Source organism: Telopea speciosissima, chromosome 6 (genome assembly GCF_018873765.1).
Source record: "Telopea speciosissima isolate NSW1024214 ecotype Mountain lineage chromosome 6, Tspe_v1, whole genome shotgun sequence".
NCBI classification, from domain to species: Eukaryota; Viridiplantae; Streptophyta; class Magnoliopsida; order Proteales; family Proteaceae; genus Telopea; species Telopea speciosissima.
Window position 1 is genome coordinate 13,716,980 of NC_057921.1, and position 21,685 is coordinate 13,738,664.

The 21,685-nt window shown below is 38.7% G+C and overlaps 1 protein-coding gene and 2 long non-coding RNA genes across 6 annotated transcripts; 2 read left to right on the forward strand and 1 right to left on the reverse strand.

Moving 5' to 3' along the window:
* The first annotated feature begins 2,516 nt into the window (after positions 1-2,516).
* On the forward strand, positions 2,517-12,759 carry LOC122663990. Its single transcript, XR_006333258.1, has 2 exons — positions 2,517-2,565; positions 12,510-12,759. It is a non-coding gene; the product is annotated as an uncharacterized LOC122663990 (long non-coding RNA).
* Positions 3,749-21,199, reverse strand: LOC122663989 (inactive poly [ADP-ribose] polymerase RCD1-like). Of its 4 annotated transcripts, XM_043859656.1 has the most exons (8): positions 21,108-21,190; positions 15,377-15,536; positions 14,056-15,276; positions 13,196-13,437; positions 12,582-12,682; positions 9,695-9,883; positions 9,499-9,594; positions 3,749-3,928 (listed from the first exon to the last, which is right to left on the reverse strand). In XM_043859656.1, the coding sequence occupies exons 3-8, from the start codon at positions 15,168-15,170 to the stop codon at positions 3,875-3,877; spliced, it is 1,797 nt and encodes a 598-aa protein (XP_043715591.1). In that variant the 5' UTR covers positions 15,171-15,276; positions 15,377-15,536; positions 21,108-21,190; the 3' UTR covers positions 3,749-3,874. The 4 variants fall into 4 exon arrangements, 3 of the variants coding, with proteins under 3 accessions (XP_043715591.1, XP_043715592.1, XP_043715593.1); XM_043859657.1 differs by lacking the exon at positions 15,377-15,536 and having other exon boundaries at positions 21,108-21,199; XR_006333257.1 differs by lacking the exons at positions 3,749-3,928; positions 9,499-9,594 and adding an exon at positions 10,782-10,956 and having other exon boundaries at positions 9,752-9,883.
* Positions 13,771-14,275, forward strand: LOC122663991. Its single transcript, XR_006333259.1, has 2 exons — positions 13,771-13,879; positions 14,011-14,275. It is a non-coding gene; the product is annotated as an uncharacterized LOC122663991 (long non-coding RNA).
* Positions 21,200-21,685: the final 486 nt, after the last annotated feature.

Here is a 21,685-nt window from a genome sequence, read left to right on the forward strand (position 1 = left end):
AATACAATTGTGTTACACCAAAAAGGTGATTTTGTGGCTGAATGCCAGAGAAAGAAAATGTTATACCGGAATGGTGATGGGTGACTACACAAACTAATCCCAAAGGGCTGGTCGGGTTGACCTTGGTGATTGATGCGAGAGCTGACTGGTCCTCTCCGACAACTCAATGGGTTTATTGCGGGAAGGGATTAGAAGCCTGCACCAGGGATACATGTATTGGGGATTGTAGTAGCACTTTTACCTGCCTTAGTTGTGATGTTAGGTGCCTAATTAATAAAATGGACTGCATTGCATATAGGACTCATTTGGTTGTGCTTGCATGTGCATACATGGTTATATTTCATTCACGAGCTCGGGAGACAGAGCCTTGCACACGTAGGGCTTCCCTGAGACGATCTCGGTGATGCTAACCTCACATTACTTGTCGACCTCAAAATTCAAAAAATTAACTGAACTGCAAGTAGCGGCCCCCATGATCGCCAAAGCTGGTTGCTTATAGTAAGTCCCTGAGGACAAGGCCTTTCTGCCTTCCTCCTCCTTGAGGAACAACTCATAGCTGGTTGCCTGGGCCACCAGCTAGCCGAGGTCTGGTAATTGACCGGCAAAACGCTTTTGCAACTCAAAGGAAAGCCCGCCTAGAGCCATCTTAGCATATTTTGGCTCCTGCAAAACAATCGGGCACTTGTATCGCACCGACTTGAACCTATTAACAAACTTAACGACTGACTCATCAGGCAGTTGGCATATGCATGCTAGATCCGCTATGGAGACGAAGGGGTCAATCCGATAAAACTGAGCATGAAACTGGTTCTCCATCTCACACCAAGTTTGAATCAAGTCAGCTGGTAGGTTAATGTACCAAGTAAACGCTGAACTAGTTAGGAAATTTGAGAACAGCCTAAGTTTCATGACTTTGTTAGCCCCTAAACTTTCACACTGCCCAACAAACCTCGCTATGTACTCGACAGTAGACGTATTGTTTTCCCCTGAGAACTTAGCAAACTGTGAAATTTTTTAAGTATACCCAAGATCCAACTGATCATAATGCTCTGGATAAGGCTTTCTATACATCGAGTGGGTAATAGGCCGAAACAAGGGATTAATTTTCTCTTGGATCAATCGAATCAAATCCTCCTGGTTAACAAGTACCTGATTGGCCTGCTTCGCAACCACTAGCTGCCTCGGTCGGACCTCTGCCTACCCCTCGTTGGGAGGCGGTGGAAAATGACCAGCATACGGCCATTCTGGCTCTGGCATATTCATCCTGGGCACCGCCGGCCTTTGATAAAAACTCGTACTCGCGTGCCCAATGCACTCTCCTGCTCCGATCTAGAGTCCTGCTGTTGGACCAATCGTGGTGACGGGCGCGGCTGGGTTCCCTATCTGTAATGCCGGAGCAGTAGCTCCATTCTGAGGGAGCAAGGTTCTAACCGTTGTGTCGCTTGGTCGTGTCGGCTGGCTGGACGAACTACCTGCCTGACTGAAAACACCGGGGTAGACTCCCTAAGCCGTTGGCATACCGGCTCCTGTCTCAATCGAGCTGCCAATTTGAACGGCCGGGTCTGATCGATACAGAGTTAGGTAAATGAGGCAGTCACTATTGGGCTAGAAACATCGTAACCAACTCTTCGAAACGGGCCTGGGTGCCATTATAAGCCTGGGCCATGGAAGCCACGATAGCTTTCATGTCCTCTATCCCCGATTGCAGGCACCCTTGTGTTTCAACGATCGTGCGAGCCTGCCCCTGCAACAGTGTAGCCACGAAAGGGGGTACAATAGCATCCAACTGTTGTTCACCTTGCGCAACTAACTGATCAGCATTTCCACCATCAGACTCATCAGTACTGCTATCCTTGTTACGTTGACTCGCTCTAGTCTCAACCACCATCGCTATCGAGTGTCCCATCAGGCGTGCCAAAAATGTTATGCTAAATATCTTTCAACTAGCGTAGTGTGGCTGGAATGGAGCAAGACACCCTGCTCAGTCGCGGCGGTCTAGGGTTCTACTCGTGCCCCGATATTCTGAGGACTTCTCAAGGATAACAAACAGATAAATGGCCCTGACAGTGGACTAGAATTGCACTTTGGATTACTTGTCGTGAACGATCTACAGTGCAAATCAAAAGGGTTCATAAAGCAAAACAAGTAAACCTTAAGTTCACACCATCATGAAAGGAAAGGAAAACAATACAAGGAAAGTAAAGATAAGTAAAAATGCAAGTTTGTTATGTGTTTGATTGATGCCCTTTTCATTGCTCCTGCTTATTTATATAGTAAATATAACCGTAAGAGACGATTTCCTTGATTATCGGTCATAACCACGCCATGTTCAGGCAACCACACCTTCCCCAGTCCAAACTGCAAAGAAACTGCCAACAATGATAACTACCCACCGCTTTGGCCAACACCTTGCTTGGCCGAGCTGCCCTGTGGCCAAGAGCCCCTCCCTGACCGAGAAAGTGTAGAGCGAAATCTGGGTGCAAACAGTAGCCTCTCTTGAGACATGAGTGGGAGGAGTACAGATAGAGAGACGGAAGAGAAATTTGTGAAAGAGGAGAGAGAGAGGTCATGAAAAATGAAAAAATACATGAAAGTGAATAAAAAGTCAAAATTTTCAATCGAAATTTGGCCATTGGATCTAGATAACACGTTTATCCCTTACAATTCCTGCCCATCCATCTACAATTCCTCTCATAGGAGGTAAAAATGACCAGCCTACCTCCTATCCAAAAACACTGCCCAGGTGGGGTCCACCTCCACTATTATAAGAAGGCCTTGGAAAAATGAACCGACCGGAAAATTGGAGGAGATAATTTTTCGGCTCAGCAACAGCAAATGTTTGAAATGATCGAGTCCAATATTTGACTAGCACTCCCCATCCGCCCTGTCGCCATCATTCAGGAGCCTGCTCGCATCGCCATATCTCAAATCCCAATCACACACTCCAAGACCCACATGAAAGATAAATCCACAACTTAAAATAGTTGTAAAAGGAGAAAAAGGATTGAAGCTTGGAAAAAGACAAAGAAAAAATCTAAAAAGGACATTAAGTGAATTCCAGACTGGCATCCAGAGAGCTGGAGATTAGGATTGGACAAAAAGGAAAAGTTGGACATTTGATTGGTTTAACTTGTTTACCAAGTCACCCATTTTTCCTGTCAAAGTCTGACCACTCAAAAAAGATATTGGTACAGTTTTACGGTTTTACCAACAAAAAAACAAAGACGGCTACAGCCAATTCAGATTTATGTAGGGCGACCGGTTTATTCCCACCACAAGCTGGTTCATGTACATCTACTACCAAAGATGAGGATAAGGCCTTCTGACCATTAAAAAGATCAAATCAACTGGAAAGTTTATACCACAATGCTCAGCAAATTGTAATTTTAACATGAGTCGCGATACAAGAAAGGATAAACTTGTGGCAAAGATTTAAGATTTCATTTCCAGACGAAGGTGTCTCAATATTTGAAGTGTAGCATCTGACAACCTTTTGCCTTCCATAGTCGCACTTCAAAAAGAGATCGAAAACATGACCGGGTCTTATCAAGGGAAAAAACAAACATGACAGAGTAAATGTATGGGTCATATTAATGGGCATATTTCATCACTTATATGGCGAGGCCAACTGATACTAGGTGGTTCACACCATTATCAGACGGCAAACATGCCACAGAAACAACAATAGTTCCCATTCCTACTTAAAAGCAAAAGGTAATAATTTATGTATAGCAGCAGTATTGCCAAATAACAAACTAGAAACAAATTCCATTGATCTATAATCCAGATTCCCGCACCAATCGCATGCTAGTTTGTCATTCACATCATGTCGACACATTTCAAATGTTGCTGCAGCAGCAAATTTAGGACACACTTAAGCTTCTTCAACTTGGTTTTGTGCTTCTGAATCCTCCTGCTTTGAAGCCAACTACAAATACAATCAACGAGAGGAGTTACTGGAACAGAAGGTCCAGGAACACAAATAAGTGACATGTAAAGCACAGAGAAATGGGTTATATAATAGGTCCTTATAAACTGCAGCACCATAAACAAGAACAATAATTCAAACACTGAGAAGAGTTTAGGCAAAAGCACCAAAGTATGAAGCAGATTCAATGATAGAATGACTAATTGGAAACATGGTCATGAACAGATGCCTTGTACATTTCCTAAACCTGTGTAGAAAGCTTTCTTCAAACAAACTTAACAACCCACCACATCGCACAACTGGTCAATCTTGAATCTTGATCATGATTCACACAGCTTGGAAAAAGATCATAAATACAGCCAACCACATTTAGCTGGGATAATGCTTTGTTGAGTTGAGTGAAGAGGGGGATCACAACAAACAACCAAAGATGTTTATGCAAGAATGATTAGTTGAACCAAGAAAACCCAACTGTACTCTTCATAGAGAATATTACATTAACTATTTCTGCAAGAGCCCAAAGACGGAATTTTATAGCAAATCTAATGCAGTTAAGGATGTCCAATGGGGTTAATTGGTATTCCAGACCTAATTTCTTATCTTCTCTACTGGTCTTTCTCCTCTTATCTTCTCTTTTTCTCCGTTGATAACAAAAGGTTAGTTTCTGCAATTCTCTTCTCACATTCATATCAATTTGTTCATAGAATAAAATCCTTTTTTTATGGTTTCTTAAATTCCTACTCCAACTAGGAATTTTAAGAAACTTTAATTCTAACTATTGGATTTCAATTCTGCTACCATACTTAACAATTTGTTTGTTCTGATCCTTCTTACAGATTTACTATTTGTCTACAAGAAGTCTGAATTCAGTTTTAATTAATTTTTCTAGTTCTGTTTTACAAGTTTGATCTCAGAATTCCTACTATCATCAGGCTTCTAATTTGGTACCAAAATCATCTCTAATCTGGTTTTGTCTGAAACCTTCTATTGATTCTCAGATTTGGGAATTCCTTCTTCAAGTAGGAGCCTTCAAATCACAAGAATCTGACAATTGAATCAAGCCTGATTTCTGTTATTATATATTCTCCCATCCAATTAGAGCCTTTGACTAGAACTTTGTCTGAATCATTCTGTCATTAAAATTCCTTCAAAATCTGGTTCTATTCTTTAGGTGCAATCATTTTGCAAGCTTGATCCCCAATGGATCTCAATGGTTCGAGATTAGCACTGCATTACAATCTTTTCGGAAACAACCACTACATTCAGAGATATTAGACATGAAACAGTAGAAAACTTTGACAGTAAAACCCAAGATGACTATTAACCCTTCTTACAGTGGAAATAAATAGCCATCTTATAGGGATGGAAAATGTAAAAATAAGAGAATAGATGATCCTTTGGAGAAGAAAACCTTGTTACATCAGCTTTCACCATACACACACACACACAGTCTATTGGTTTGCTAATTTATTGCCTTTCTGACCTTGATATTGGTTCTTTCTTTTTCTGGGTGGTACAAGTATAATTTTATTGATTTAAAATGAATCAAAGAACAAGGTAAAATATAACAGCAACAACAAAGGGATACAAACAAAAGCCCATAGCTAGAAATGACAGCAAAACCCAATAAATCCCCAGAAAATAAAGAAGGTGGCTTCTGCAAATCAAAAAGCAGGCCTAACAATCCCTTTGTTTGCTAGCTCATCCGCCTACTCATTAGCACTTCTTGGATCCCATTGAAAACAAATCAACAATTAAGAGGGGTTAGGGATCTATTGATCTGATCAGTTGTGAGCAGAGCCACAGTTCTCTCAAATTATGCATCCCTCAAAAAGCATATTGACCTTATTACCCGCAATAATAATTTCATGAATACCATAACAGAACAGCATATCAAACCCCCAACCTCAACCCCACATCCAAAAAAAAAAAATACTACACTGGAATTGTTTAAACTGCTAATAAGAACACCAATTCTTGAAGGACCCAGGTTACCTAAAGTACAACTATACACATTCACTTTATATATACCCTTCGGAGAAGGCTCCCATCCATTCACCATTCTACTCATCCTGATATTGGTATTCATTTAGTTATCAACTTCATTTCATTTCATGAAATTTCAACAACTTCGTTTTGGTCATCTAATAAAAAATTGTATGTTTTATTTATTTATTTTTATTTGGGGGGTGGGGGTGTCTTCCATTTCATATCAGAAAAGTGAAACTACAGCTATATTTCAGGGTTTAGAATTTAAAACATCTTTTTTTTTAGCCAAAGTTAGAATTTTGGCTGAAATGGAAAACCACCAGATTAAGCTATAATGGACCATGGACTTTGGGATTGGGTTGCAAAGGATTAAATTTAGTGAACAGGTTCACCACAAGATCCCATGCTCACACATCTTCTGGCAAAATGGAGTTTTCCAACCGGCAAAATAGAGCTTTGAGACATCCAGAACTACAGGAGAGTGCACAATAGTAGCAGTCCCATAAGCACGTATGGAAATATATGGTAATGCATATGGTGAACCATGAGTCTGCCATTCAATGCATGGTCTATCCAGACCACCCAGTCTCTACAGAACAGTTAGAACCACCACATCATTTTGCCATGTGGAAGAACCGAGGCCAATAGCGGACACAAGCTTGTCTGCACTGACCGTGTAATTGATCTTGAAAAAAAAAAACCGTTGTAACATATCTTGATGCAGTTATACACACGGTTAATTAGGGATTTTTCCTTTTTTTTTTTTGGAGTTATTTTTGTCAATTTGTATTCCTTATTTTATTCTTGTTTAGCCGTAATAGGAGTCCAAGTTAGTTTGCTCTATCTTCAGTTTACATTTAAATTAGGAAAAGGACTTCTTGGACTATGGAAACATTAGATTTGGATGCATGTAACCAACGAATCTATGTGTTGTAGCCGTAATAGGAGTCCAAGTTAGTTTGCTCTATCTTCAGTTTACATTTAGATTTGGACTAGGATTTCTTGGACTCTGGAAGCATTAGATTTGGATCCATGTAACCAACGAATCTATGTGTTGAATATGGAATGAAAGTTTTCATTAGTGTTGCTGCCAAGAGCTGTGAGTGCACAAGTACTGCTACTACCACTCCCCTGATCTTCTCTTGCTTCAGGTACGATCCACCAATACTATTTACTCTATGCCCTTCCATTAAACTTCTATTTTCTTCTTCTGCTTTCCATTTCCTCCTCTTTGTTAAGTTCCTTTTAAGTTATCGCTCATGTACCCTGTTACCAGCAGTACCTGCTACCAAGTAGATCGAGTCGATCTCTAGCGATCCTAATCATGTTACCTTAAGATTTTGTGCAAGGGTGAATCTTATAATGGCAACTTAGTCTGTCCAATAAGGAGGCCCATAAGAATCTTCTCTAGCAGAATAATACATTAATGTTGGGACTGTTTTGAGATTACCAGTAGACCTGGTTTCCTTCACTAAATGTTATAATCTTGGATTATTATTTTTGGTTAATTTTGAATCGTTTTAAGGGTCCTTAGGGATAGGAATCCCCATCTAATATTCCAACTTGTTTGGATCTTACTCCATGAAAACTCTCAATCGGAAAAGCTACTCAACCGCTGTCCTGTTGTCACAAGGTTGAAGAGTCAAGTCTTCTTATTTGCATGCAAGGACAAGGGTTTGAACAATTGTACCAAACCCCTTTAGTTCTGATTCCTAACATTCTCCATTACTGATATTCAAATTCAGGAAAGCACCTTGTCTTGATTTAATTACCCTTAAAGCTCATATTCTGTTTGTTTTCTTCAGAAGGGTTTTAAATCATTCTGAAATTTATGAAATTGCCCCTGATCATATTATTGTAAATTATTTATTACTTGTGGGCTCATGGCAAACCCATAATCAAGATTATTGAACCCCGTATCGCATCATATCTCCTAGGACTGCAACATTTAGTCCTTTTATTAGGGAAATGGTTGGTTCAGTCCGGTTTCGGTCAATCCAAATCGGGGTGTTTTTTTTTTTTTGGGGCATTACCAGCTCAAACCGAATTCGAGCCTTTATGGTTAGAATCAGATTTGCGCTTTTTACGGATTGGCTTAACAGTGGCTTATCGGTCTGTCATCGGATTGTTCCCGGTTCACTTTAATTAATAATATTATATAGAGATTTTATTGGTTTTTCCGGTTTCATTCGGTCTTAATGGTCCTTCCGGTTGGTTTTGTACCAGTCCAAAAAAACCCAAACTTAACACGACCGAAAAGTGAATTATTTTGGTTCAGTTTTCCCCGGTTGGTCCTACCGGTTCAGGTTGGATTTTCACACCCCTACTTTTCCTAGTCGGAGCCTTTGCAGCTAGTTGAAACAAAAAATTGTATATATAATTATATCTTCCTTGAATTCATCTAATTAGATTCTAGATAATAAGGTTACATTTTACTGGAATCCAGAAATTTACACAGTTTGCCCTCAATTTAACCTGGTAAGCGGTCTTGAATTGAAACATTCCTTGTCTCTATATATTTTTTTAGATTCCTTATCATCAAGAATTTTCTAGTTTAAAACATTTTGTAAATATTATCAAATAATAATACAGACATAATCTTAACATCATATATCTTCTTGGTTCAGTAGAAGACAAAGTACTGTTCCTGTGGAAATATATATACTCTTAAAATTTTTTGCTTCTAATCCATCTTTTCCTATTCTATCAGATCTGAACCCTTTTTTTTCCCTCCCTCTAGAATCATCGAAACACACATTTCCTATTTACCTTCGTTTCCAACTGCACTTCCATGATTTCCATCCATCAATAGATATCTGATTTGATCTAATAACTAGCAGAATCCTAATCTTCAACACCCAAGGTTCTAAGACTTGTATCTAGCGATGAATTCCTACAGACACGTAAAATGCATTGTGGTGCAGCATTCATCCAGGCAATTACCAGCTAAACTATTAATTGATGAAGCCTACAGTAGCAAGTATCCATGATATAACATTAATTAAAATAATGATAATAGGTGAATTATGCACAAATAGCTAAAGAACCAAGTCAGTCAGCTACTAACCCATCAGTGTAAGAACAAACAACATAAATCAATATAGATGCACCTTAACTTGCACTTCCCACCCATCAATAGATATCTGATTTGATCTAATAACTAGCAGAACCCTAAATCTTCAACACTCAAGGCTCTAAGACTTGAATCAAGCGATGAATTCCCACGTAAAATGCATTGTGGTGCAGCATTCATCCAGGCAATTACCAGCTATACTATACATTTGATGCATCCATAGTTATCAAGGCGTCGCCATGGCGTCCAGGCTCCTTGGTCGCTTGGCGGTCGCCTTGCCGCCATGGCGGGGTCGCTTTGATTTTTGACCCTCTAAGACGCCATGGTTGCCTTCCCGCCTAGATATCTATGGATGAATCCTACAATAGCAAGTATCCATGATATAGTATTAATTTAAAATAATGATAATAGGTGTAAAATCTATACAAACAGCTAAAGAACCATATCAGTCAGCTACTAACCATCAGTGTAAGAACAAACAAAATAAATCAAAATAGATGCACCTTACCTTGCATTGCAAACTTGTTATCGTGGATCTCAGCAGTTTGTCCCCGACTATATATCTCAACTTTTTAACAAAATCGTCCCGATTAATAACTTTGCTCTGATAAAAATTCCGTTACAGAATGAAGCATAAATATAAGAAGAACCTTTAGCAAAACAACAGAGAAGTGAATATGATAAACTTGTGTTCTGCGACATACCCTAAATTGGTCATAGTGTATATTCACTAACTTCATATCTTTAGGAGCCACCTTGTTTGAGATGGCCGCAAACAACATGGGGAAAGGCATCCAAGGAGATTTGGGAGCCTTTGGAACATTTGACCCAACAGGGAGGTTTTCAGTTTGAGATCTCTTTGCCAAGCCTGGAAATGTACGACGATCTCCCACCTAAAAAGGAAAAGATTATTTCCTGAGAAACTAGCAGCAATAAACTCAATAGTATGAGATATAGGGAGGGGGGGAGGGACATCCCTACTCACAAGGCTTAAGATATGCTCACATCTCTCTTACCTAGACACTTCATGCACCCATGGAGTAACCGTGTTAGCACGACATGATACGACATGACATTGATATGGGTGAGGATGGGTATGGGACAAGCGTCTGACACACACCATAAGGTGGGCACTTGGACATGACTGTTAAGGAAAAAAAAAAAGATCAACCCCTTTATTGTGACACATTAACCCATCCCTTTACGACACATTTTTGCAAAGCCTATGTACCATACAAATTTTAGAGACAAATACCCCATATTCTATGTTCTGCGAGCAGGAGGATCCAACTCCTCAGCACATACCCATACCCATACCCATACCCAAACCGTTACCTGAACCCATGTAACATAGATCTAAAAAGATCTTTTATTTGGAGAAAATACTCAAAATCATTACACCAGCAAAGGTGATATTATTTGGCTAGCAACAATATAAGTTCTCAGGTAACATGCACTGGAAACACCAAGCAAAGATATACATGCCACATATGACATGGCATCAAGAACACCACTTGATGAGTACCCAAAAAATTTCTAGGTAAGTACTAATCAAAGAATCCAACCATTCAATCAAGTAGACATATAAATGAGATTGAATGCTTAGAATCACAGACCATCACAAAACTTGACTTGGAAGATACTCTAGATATGCCACAAAATAAAATAAAAAAGTTCAACAACAATACAAACCTGGTTAAAACTCCCTTCCTACAGGGCTAAAATCATACATAATCAAAATTAAAATTAATCGTACTTATCCTTGCGCCAGGGGAAAGGGTTCATACTAACCTCTCCACAGCATTAGTAAAGTGGAAGGGGAAATCAACTTTATGCCCTACTCGATTCGCCTTGAAGACAAAGTAGAGTGCTACTGGCAAGCAGAAGTTGTTTGCCGGAACTCCATGCTTCCAGCATGTCCATTTGGAAATTCCATTCATTGCAAAGGTGTCTTCAGTTCCCGGTGCTGGCAGGGGTAATTTGAGTTAGTTTAGACAAGGGGAAATCAACTTTAGGCCCTATTTGATTCGCCTTGAAGACAAAGTAGAGTACTACTGGCAAGCAGAAGTTGTCTGCCCGAACTCCATGCTTCCAGCATGTCCATTTGGAAAGTCAATTCATTGCAAAAGTGTCTTCAGTTCGTGGTGCTGACTTTGAGGAATCAAAAGACCCCTATTTTTCCACATACTCCTCTAGCAACCTGTGCTCCTACTGGCACAACCTCAGTGTTTGTGATGGCTGTGTATCCAGTTGGCAGTAAACTCTCCAGCACACTATATTGTGAATTGCTTCTTTAGCAGCTAGTGTTTCATAGCACAGCCTCAGAGTTTCCAAGGCTGAGTAACAGGAAGCAAAAAAAGGCCTTTATTTTTTCATTACTGCTTTAGAGGCCTGTTTTCCAACTAGCAACCTCAGCATTCCTGACAGCTAAGTAACAAATCACAATAATCACTCCAAAACCTATTTTCTGAATCACTCCTTCGGCACCCTGTGTACCCACTGGTAAAGCCTCCGTGCTTCAAATGGCTAACCAATAGCAGGTATCTTAGCAGAACCTATGAGCAGGTTTTGATCTGCAGACCTCGCTTCAGTGCCGCCAAATGCTCCATCTTCTATAAAAAAGGGAAGACCAAGACCAAAAGTGAATGGTAGGAGCTGACCTGGTTCTGCTTCCAATCTGGGTATATCTGCATCTCTCGGATTCAGAGTTGGAGGTGATGATACAGAGGTAGTAGTGAGAGTCGATTGGAACTTGGTGGCAGCAGTTATTTTAATGTTTTCCCTAGTTGATTAAGTAATATTTTTTATGTTTAAATCTGATATATAAGAGACCCAAAGTTACAAACTCAACATAAGTTAAAACAGTAGGAACATGCCCAAAAAACATACGCTAGAAGTACCACCAACACATGACAATGATAATCTTAGGGCCCTGTCATCTTGATGCCAAAAAAAAAAATATTAAGCAAAAAAGTAAGACAAAGTTGCTAGAAAAAAGCCACCAAGTTGAGTAATAAAAAAGCCCAAGTTGAAAATCCTACACACATCAACTGTTTTTAATAATTCCATCTTTCCAACCCCCCTCCCCCCACAAAAACAAAAGCTTCCAGTTTGAATACAAAGACAAGTGTCCTTTGATTTGCCACATGGATGATCAGTTAAGACTCAATTCAGCCAAAAGGCAACTTCTGTTTAATAAGTGAGACCACGACAAGTTTACGGAGGACCAACCTCGACAAGACAGGTCCATAGATCACATGCAGCCAAACTTAATTCATGGCAGGAATTTGCCAAATGGATGATTAATTAAGACTCAATTCAGCAAAAAGGCCACTTCTGTTTAATAAGTGAGACCACAGCATGTTTACAGAGGGCCACCCTTGACAACACTAGACCACATGCAGCCAAACTTAATTAATGGCAGGAAGAGTTCAAGGAACATTTTGGTAGGCCTAACTCAGGAACATTCCTAGAAATTCTAGCCCTTCTACTGATCGATTGAAGTATAACCACTTACAGAGAAGAGAGAGAGAGAGAGAGAGAGAGAGAGAGAGAGAGAAGGGAGGAAGACAAAAGGATAAAGAAGCTTACCGAATCAACTAGACAAGAATCTGGTTGAAGTAGACCTTGACAGCAAGTAGAATTTGTGACTCCACAAACATTGACTTTGCTTTCTTTCCCAACTAAATAACCTGAAGGAACACAAACAAATACTACATCTCTAACTAAAACATGCTTGCAGCAAACAGAGCTAATAAACTACTAAAATTAAACAAAAGCATATTCATGATTATTTCTACACCCTACAATGTTATTATTCATCACGAAAAATAAAAAATACTGCTACACCTTGTAAAGTAGACATGGCCCGTCAACTCACCAATCCAGACAATTCAATTTGTGCAGTATCTTTTTGGATAGGGTGTAGCCAGCCAACACATTAAACAAGCTGAGAATACTCCCAACTATAAACATTAAAATTACTCATCCAAGTCTCACAATAAGATTGATGGTCGATGTGTTCCGGCAGGCCATACTTCAAAGGTATGCTCCTTCCAAGGCATTAAAAATTGATTGAAGAATCCAGATTGTGTCAATGAGTCAAGTTTATGGGTATAGGGTGTCAAGAGAATCTTCCTCAATATTCCTAGAGATAATGATGTATCAATCATCAAACAAATTAAAATTAGAGGGGCAAAAATCACCTTCAGCGTTGGGTGGCATCCTAAAACTGACGACATATTCCGGAAAGATGTGAGTATTCATATTCATGTTCCATACTATATAGTGCTTTGGATTTTGAAGATCATCTACACCACTATCAAAGTGTTTGTTACTTGGATGAAACTGTTCAGATACAGAATGAACAAGTTCCATGTTTCCCATAATTACACGGCACAACACCAAATGCTGTACTCCATTTTCGTCAACATCACAATGACTCGCACTGTAAAAAAAAAACAAAAAGTGAATTCTAATCCAAAATCCATTAAAGAAAAAGAAATAATAGTTGCTGGATGAAAATAGGAATCCTTAGACAATCTTCCAACTGTCATTGTCTTTAGCATGCCAATGGCAGGTAGGCAACCGTACTCAACAAGACCCAAATCACAGTAAGAAGCAGAGAAACAATCCATTTAGATGGCTAAAATTAACATAGCAATTTTCTACTAATACAGCCAATTGGCAAGTCTATTAAAAATTTCTATGAATAGAAGGTTGATACCATTCCAACAGATTGACATTTTCACCCTAAGAAATCACCAAAGTCCAGAATATGTGCAAAACCTCTGACACTCTCATTTTTAAACCACATCAACAAAATCTATTTAAACCATTATATATGGATTTCTTCCAACCTTCGATTGGAAGGTAATATATATGCACATGTAATACATATATATATATATATATATATATATATATATAGAGGGAGAGAGAGAGATAGAGAGAGATAGATAGATAGATAGATAGATAGATACATAGATAGGTAGATAGATAGACAGAGAGAGAGAGGGAGAGAGAGAGAGAGAGAAGTTAATTAACTCTGAAAGAAAGAATATACCTGATATAGGTGCAGTTCGCTGGTGCGAGATGAACACCAACACCATACATCGGCTTAGTTTTAGGGAGTTCATTTAAACCAAGCCCATGCTCCATTACTTGGGATACTGCTTCTTTGGAAGAGGCAAGCCATGCATATCTTATATTTGGATTACCCCGATACTTTCTTGTAATTTCAAACTGCTTTTGAAAAAGCTCCAAACGAGCTTGCAATAAATTACTTGAGCCACGGTATACCTGAACTATGTCCTGTGCACCCAAGTTTAGGCCCATACCCAAAAGGAACATGTCTTGCACAGCATCAGAGGTCAATTCATCAAGTCCAGTCGTCTGAAAAAGAGAGTTGCCACCGAAATGTCTATTCTCCCCAATAGCTTCTACAATCTTTGCATCTGATTTGGCGTTGGTACTATCATTTTCTTCTTGTCTGTAATGGTCACTGGGAGATTTTTCTTTGATTTTAAGGCGCTTAACACGAGTATATGATTCCTCACAACAATCTTCCGACTTTGCATTACCAGCCCCAGTTATTTCAATCTCAAGTTGCAACTTGATTTCACGGGTCCCATCAATTTCTGAATATACATGTGAACAATCTTCCTCCAGCTCAGGCTGAAAACAGCTACAAAGTTCCTGGTCATCAGAGTATGATACTGGAAAGAAACAGCCACCTGCTTCATCAATCCAAGCAATTTGCTTTTGTAAACCCGTTTTCAGATCAACCTGAATCATGTCTATAAAATTCAGCAATGAACGACAACCCTTGAATTCAACTTCAATGACTGCCTTCTTTTCCTGAAAATCTTTCTTCACCAGCTCAAGAAAATCCTTCGGAAAATCCATCCATTCATCATTGTGGTAAAACATCAGACGTTGAAGCAACCCACTCTTCATAAAATTTGAATAATTCTTTATTATATATTTCTTAGAGTGAGGGCCTGATTTGTTCTTGCATGCATTTGACCCAACCCGCTTGCAAAGCTTGTTAGATAGGGAATCAAATGTGGGTCTCCGTAGCACTGCCGTACGAGCAGCTGCAGTGAAATATGCTGCACATTGGGATGCACGCTTTCTCTTCAAGTCAACAATTATTCTATGAGACTTCTTCACCTCCATTTCTACGTGGTAAAACTTTACTCCAAAGTCCAAAGTTAACAAAAATTTACAATAGGTCTTGGAAAAATCTCAAAGAAACCATGCCAAGGAAGATGATTTGTAAGCCCTGGAAAAGACATGTCCATACAAATGAAAGAACAGTCATGTTATTTTTAATTTTCTGGTAATATAAGTCTACAACTACAATGTAATATATGAAAGTTTACCATTGATATATGCCCACATCCAGACATATAGAGTACAAGAAAGAGTTAGACAGCCACCACTGTACATATCCTACTATGAGACATTTGGTCTAATTTGTAGTTCGTTGACCACTGAGCTAGAGTTGGAAAACACAATGCAACCTCCTTGACCAAGAACAACCTGACAATGCAACAGAACCTTTTGTTATAAATGAAATTCCTAAAGTTTGGACAACCGACAGCAACTCGGAATAAAAAAAAGCAGATCTCAGTCAGTGGGGCTTAGTTACTAACCCCAGGATCGACAAAGAGGACCCAAGACATAGCAAATCATTCAAACCTCCATGAGTGCTGAATATTTTATTTTTATATTCATGTGCACTGCTGGGTTGCTGTTAAGGTACCATTTAACAATGTTGGAACTCTAGGGTTTGAATATGTCCATAGACACACCACAGGACAAAATTCATAAATGAGATATTTACCTAAACCACCACACCAATGGTTCAACAGATGAGTACAAACAATCTGAACATTTGAACTAGATAGTGCATTGCACAGTAAAAAGTTTTCAAAGGAACTCCACTCCTCAGGGAGCAATAGACTGTTCAGGCCTGGCAATATGCACTCCAAACAGTTCAATGTGAAAATGCTAACTTCATCAACTCATGAAAAGTTTATACGAGGATCAAGCATGATTTGAAATAGAAAACTGGAGAGGAAATTGAAAACCAAAAGCATTAAGTAGAAAGATGTAGTCTTCCATGGCAAAACTTAAAAAACAGGACAGAATAAAATTGGCTCCAAAACATGGTTCAAAATCTCAGTCGAAAACATCAAGATTCCACGAAATATTTCAGTTCCGACGGAGTTCAACACAAAACTGGGTGCAACTCAATAGCGACCAAAATATTGGCATTTCGGCCAAAGTTTCGGCTTCGACTCGATTTCGTCTCGGTTTTGGTACAAAACAGTACATGTAAAAGCACTGTTTCGATTGAAATTTTGGATTAGACTCAGTTGTGATTCAGTTTCAAGCACTTTTGCCTGAAATCTCGGATAGTTTTTGCTACATTTCTTGGTGGAATAAAGTGTTGGGGACTACTACAACACATCTACAGCAATGCTTTTTCGTATTTGAGCAAGATTTATGTAAAATTTAAACTCAGAGAAATACCTTTTTCCCCAAAGATTTCAAGCCTTGTCAGAACTCTATTGTGGTACCATTTTGGGTGTGCTTTTTTACCATCTAAATTGACGAGGTTGTGCTTTTTTTTTACCATCTAAAGTGACCCGGGTGTTTTTTTTGTTAACCATCCAAAGTGACCTGACTATAGTGAAAAGTGAGCAAGGATTAGCTAGTGTGTCTCCTCTAAGAGACGCGCCATGTCGGCACCCAGATGCAATGACAAGTAGGCAAGGGTGCTCACACCGTGGACTAAGTGCGGGTAAAAAAGCTAGTCCAAAAGCATAGCCAAATAGATTTCTTCCTAACTAGAAGGTTCAATAGATTGTTATGTAAGTACTGTAAGGTTATACCAAGGGAGAACCTAACCCCACAACATAAATTAGTGGTCATAGTCTCATAGATATGTGCCTCACTACACAAAATCGTAAGAAAGGTGAGCTTATTTGCCCTCGGATAATGTGGTGGAGCTTAAAAGGAGATCCTTTGAAATCATTCACTGATAAGTGGTCAAACAAGGAAAGTGGGACTTTGAGGGAGATACTAATACGATGTGGGATGCGATGACTACTTGTATTACAAAAATTGCTAAAGATGTCCTAGGCAAATCGAAAGGGAAACGCCATTTCTTTAGAAAGACTTGGTGGTGGGATTACGAGGTTCAAGTAGTCATTAAGACTAAGAAAACTAGTTTTAAAATACATAGCAACGAACTAAAATTAATATGTGAAGGATCTACAAAAGTATAAATTTGCTAGAAATGAAGCTAAGAACATGGTGGATAAAAGCAAGGGTGACGAAATACAAAGATCTTTATAACAATCCGATCACAAAGGGGAAAGGAAGAGTAGAGATCTAGACCACATTAAATGTATTAAAGTTAAGATGGTAAAGTACCAACAAGGGATGAGGACACTAAGAAGATATGGGAAGGTTATTTCTGCAGCCTACTAGATAAAGACACTTTAAGTAATAGTTTTCCAGAAGACAACATTAACCATCAAGACACCACATGTCATAGATATATACGAAAACTTAAGGCGTTTTTGAAGTAAAAGAAGCTTTAAGGAGGATGAAAGTAAGCAAGGCACAAGGCTCAGATGAGGTCCCAATAGGAGTGTAGAAGAGCATAGGAATATGTGGTCTATCTTAGCTAACCGAGTTGTTTAATAAGATTCTGAGCACAAGGAATATGCCAGATGAATGGAGAAACATCGTGGTTCCGATTTACAAAAATAAAGGTGATATTCAGAGTTGCAATAACTATAGAGGCATAAAACTAATGAGTCATACTATGTAGGCACCCAGACTGCAAAGTGATTATTTTAGGTATATAGGCTCAATCATAAATAAAGAAGGTGATATAGAGGATGATGTTTCACAGGGAATTAAAAAAGGATGGACTAAGTGAAGAGGTGCATCAGGAGTATAATGCAGGAGCATAATCAGTTGTGGTTCAAACCTGGTACAACTGACTGAATTATTTATAATGTCCAGATTCAACAAATCTGGCCAGAACACATCTCAGTTTTCTAATCTTATAAGGAAACTCTAACAGTCTATCATGGGACCCATTTGGATTCTTCCATACAGCTACGATTATGAAAACTGGTCATTCTAGGAATCTTATACCCAGCAGATTTATAAAGCTTGCGGTTCCTAAATATCAGGAAAATTATCACCAAGTTCCTGTCGAATGATTTCTTATTTGGGTTGTTATTATTCGTTTATTTAATGTTTTAGTTGTTCACACACGCTAGGGCATGTCCGATCATGGTCAAAATCTAATTCTTTTATTTCATTAAGTTTCCTAGTCAGCACATGACTATTTGTTGCGTCCTACGATTGGAAGGTTTAGATAGACTTTATTTCTGTTTTTAGTTGAATTTGTTTAGGGCTCTTTTAAAGATGGTCGAATGGACTAGTGTTTCCCAGTCATAGTTTGTTGCTGTCTGCAATTTTATTTAAATATATAAAAGGCATAGCCTACTCAACGATTTTGAATGAATGGAATAATTTTTTGTTTGGTTTTGTCTCTCTCCTCTTTTTTCATCCAAGTACTATTCACCGTATTGTTCACAGCCCTGGAACTAGCCCTTATCTTCTCTTCCTTCTTCAATAAAAAAAAATTCTCTTAAGCCCACCATAGCAGATCCATCTTTGATTTGCATCAACTTGGTGTCAAAGCCGAAATCTTCTACTTTCAATAACGATCGGCCATGAATTTATTACTATTTTGAAGCGGTTAGAAGATGTATTGTTATATATCAAATCAAATTTTCAGGATCTTCGATCAGATTTGCGAGAGTCAACCAAAAATATCAAACGCAGCTGTGATAAAGTGTGCAGCATGTTAAATGCCTTAGAGGACTGATCAGTGGTGATGGAAGAAGTGAACAAGAAGAGTGGTGAACAAGTGGAAGTGAACAGTTCGATTAAAATTGGAGTAGAAGAATTAATCGACGGTATGATTGTGAAACCCCCACGACCCGATTTCCATTGAAGAGATATTGTTTTTTAATGGCCATTAGAAGATCACGATGGTTGGTCGTGAGATGCATTGAATATTTGGATCATCGCCCATCAAAGCTGTTGATTGTGGATGTTGATTGAGTAAGTGGTATTGATCTTCTCGTTTTATAAAACTCGTGGTTGAGTTTTTAACAAAATGGGGGGAATAATGCAGGAGCATAATCACGTTTCTAGTTCAAAACTGGTCCAACTGATTGGATTATTTCCTAGTCAGCACATGACTCTTCATTGCATCTTAGGATTGAGAGGTTTAGATAGACTTTATTTGTGTTTTTAGTTGAATTTGTTTAGGGCTCATTTTAAGATGGTCGACTAGACTAGTGTTTCCCAGTCATAGTTTATTTCTGTCTGCAATTTTATTTAAATATGTAAAAGGCATAGTGTACTCGATGATTTTGAATGAATGGAATAGTTTTTGGTTGGTTTTGTCTCTCTCCTCTCTCCCCTATTTCCCCATCAATTTCATCTCGTCTCTCTCCTCCTTTTTCTTCCAAGTTACTGTTCACAGGTAATGTTCACAGCCCCTTATCTTCTCTTCCTTCTTATATTATTCTCTCTTAAGCCCACCATAGCGAATCCTTTTTTGATCTGTGCATCAGAGTATTGTGTGATTGGCATATTCCTTTTAAATTTAAAAGGAAAATTTATAAGACAATCATACGACTGGCTATGATGTATGGTGCAAAATGTTGGATAATTAAGAAGCATAGAAAAACTCAAAGTAGCGGAGATGAGGATGTTGAAATGGATGAGTGGCAAAATTAGAAAGGATAAAGTAAAAAATGATCATATTAGAGCTGATTTGGGAGTAACTATGATACATGATAAGCTACCAGACAGTCGTTTGGGGTGGCATGGCCAAGTTCAGCGGAGGACTTTGAATGCTCCGGTATGGAGGAGTGATACGATTTAGATTGAAGGAACTAAAAGAGCCAGGGCACACCTGAAATGATCTTAGGAGATGTGGTGAGGAAAGACAGGCATAGCTTAGGCCTTGTAGCAAGGATCCATGTAGCCAAACCAATTGAGTTGGGATAAGGCTTTGTTTTTTACCAACTAAAGTTTCCATTATGTTTAGAAATGCTTAATTATGGTATTGCTGAAGCTTCAGGCTCAAATACGGCCACTTGACCACTGAAATGGTCAGTCAAAACATGCAAAGTTTTGGTCAAATTTCAGTTGACACCTGAAATATTTCGGTTTCAACAATGGCAAATGAAATGGCCAGCCGAGTCTCAAACCTTGCTCCAAAATCAAGTACAAAACATGTCTTAACTTTGAAGAATAAGTTTAGTTTGGTTCAAACATGCCAGTTGAAACCTGAAATATTATGGTTTCAACCATGGCAAACGAAATGGGCAGCAAAAGTCTCAAACTTTGATCCAAAATCAAGTACAAAACATGACTTAACTTCGAGAAATTAGTTTACTTTGGTTCAAACATGCCATACAATATTTCAATGGTGCTGATCACTGGAGTACATACAATACCAGATTGAGGGAATGCTGCCAGGATCCCTATTTCCGTGTCTAGTAAAAGAACAACTGCATGAAGAGAACCATTCTTGTATATGACACACACCACCAAAATTGGCTTGGGCTCAGTTTCAGGTACAAATTAATGTCCAGAGAGTTGAATCAAATGATAGATACACAGTATAAGCCTAAGTCACATTTCCATAAGCATCCTCTTAGTGCTGCCAAGGAAACAGGATGGTACTATAGGGAGTATAAGACGCCAAAACACTCCAAATAACAGAAACTTTAGTCAGGGTTTGAGAGACTGGAATCACCATCCAATTTGACCTGCATCGGGCATAAATCTGCAGGAATTGGCCAAAAGCCCTAAAAACCCTGAACAACAGATTCCTCAAAACCTGACTATGGTAGTTATGAATCTCAACAAAAAAATAACACCAATAATTAAATCATGTCCAGTTGACAAAGCAATCATCAGAAAGAAGCACAAATAAACAAGTCAGCGACCCATTGCAAAGGCATGCCAAGCTAGAGTTTTGCAAGTATGAGAATATACCCAACAGTGCCATCAGTGGAGCTTTTGTACAAGTTCCTCTTCATCCCTGGCCTCAAAAAAACATAAGCCATAAAAGGAGAAAACAATATAAAAAGGGGGTGGGGAACAATTTTATTAGAAAACGAAAAACAATAGGGTAAAACAAATCACATAACCAGGCAATTAATCTCAAACCGAAAAACAAGGGTTTTGCTTTTTGGTATAAAATTTATGAACATGAACCGAAAACAAATTGGGTCCCATAAAATCAAGATTAAATCTTATTTGGACAGATCTAATGAAGAGGACAGAATAAACAAGAAATACCTTCTAACTTGAACAGGCAAACGGTTCAAACGCAGATCTGGCTAAAAAAGCCAGTCATGAACAAAGAGACAGCACTCAAAATCAAATAGCGTTAGATCAATCAAAATTTACCTGAAATACGAAAGAGAAGATATCAAGTTCGACTAAACGATGAAATCCAAACTCAAAATGAACCAAATAAATTCATTTAAAGAAAAAAAGAGACATAAGCTCCAATAAATCTTACCTGTAAAAGTTGGAAAGTGAAATTCCAGGCGAGAGAGAGAGAGAGA

Excerpts from the sequence above, each read along its gene's own strand:
- LOC122663989 (XM_043859657.1), bottom strand. The coding sequence starts at position 15,170 with ATGGAGGTGAAGAAGTCTCATAGAATAATTGTTGACTTGAAGAGAAAG. Across the intron at positions 13,438-14,055 it reads GCGAACTGCACCTATATCAG|TGCGAGTCATTGTGATGTTG; the intron begins GTATATTCTTTC and ends TTTTTTTTACAG. Across the intron at positions 9,884-12,581 it reads ATTCTTGTCTAGTTGATTCG|GTGGGAGATCGTCGTACATT; the intron begins GTAAGCTTCTTT and ends TTTCCTTTTTAG.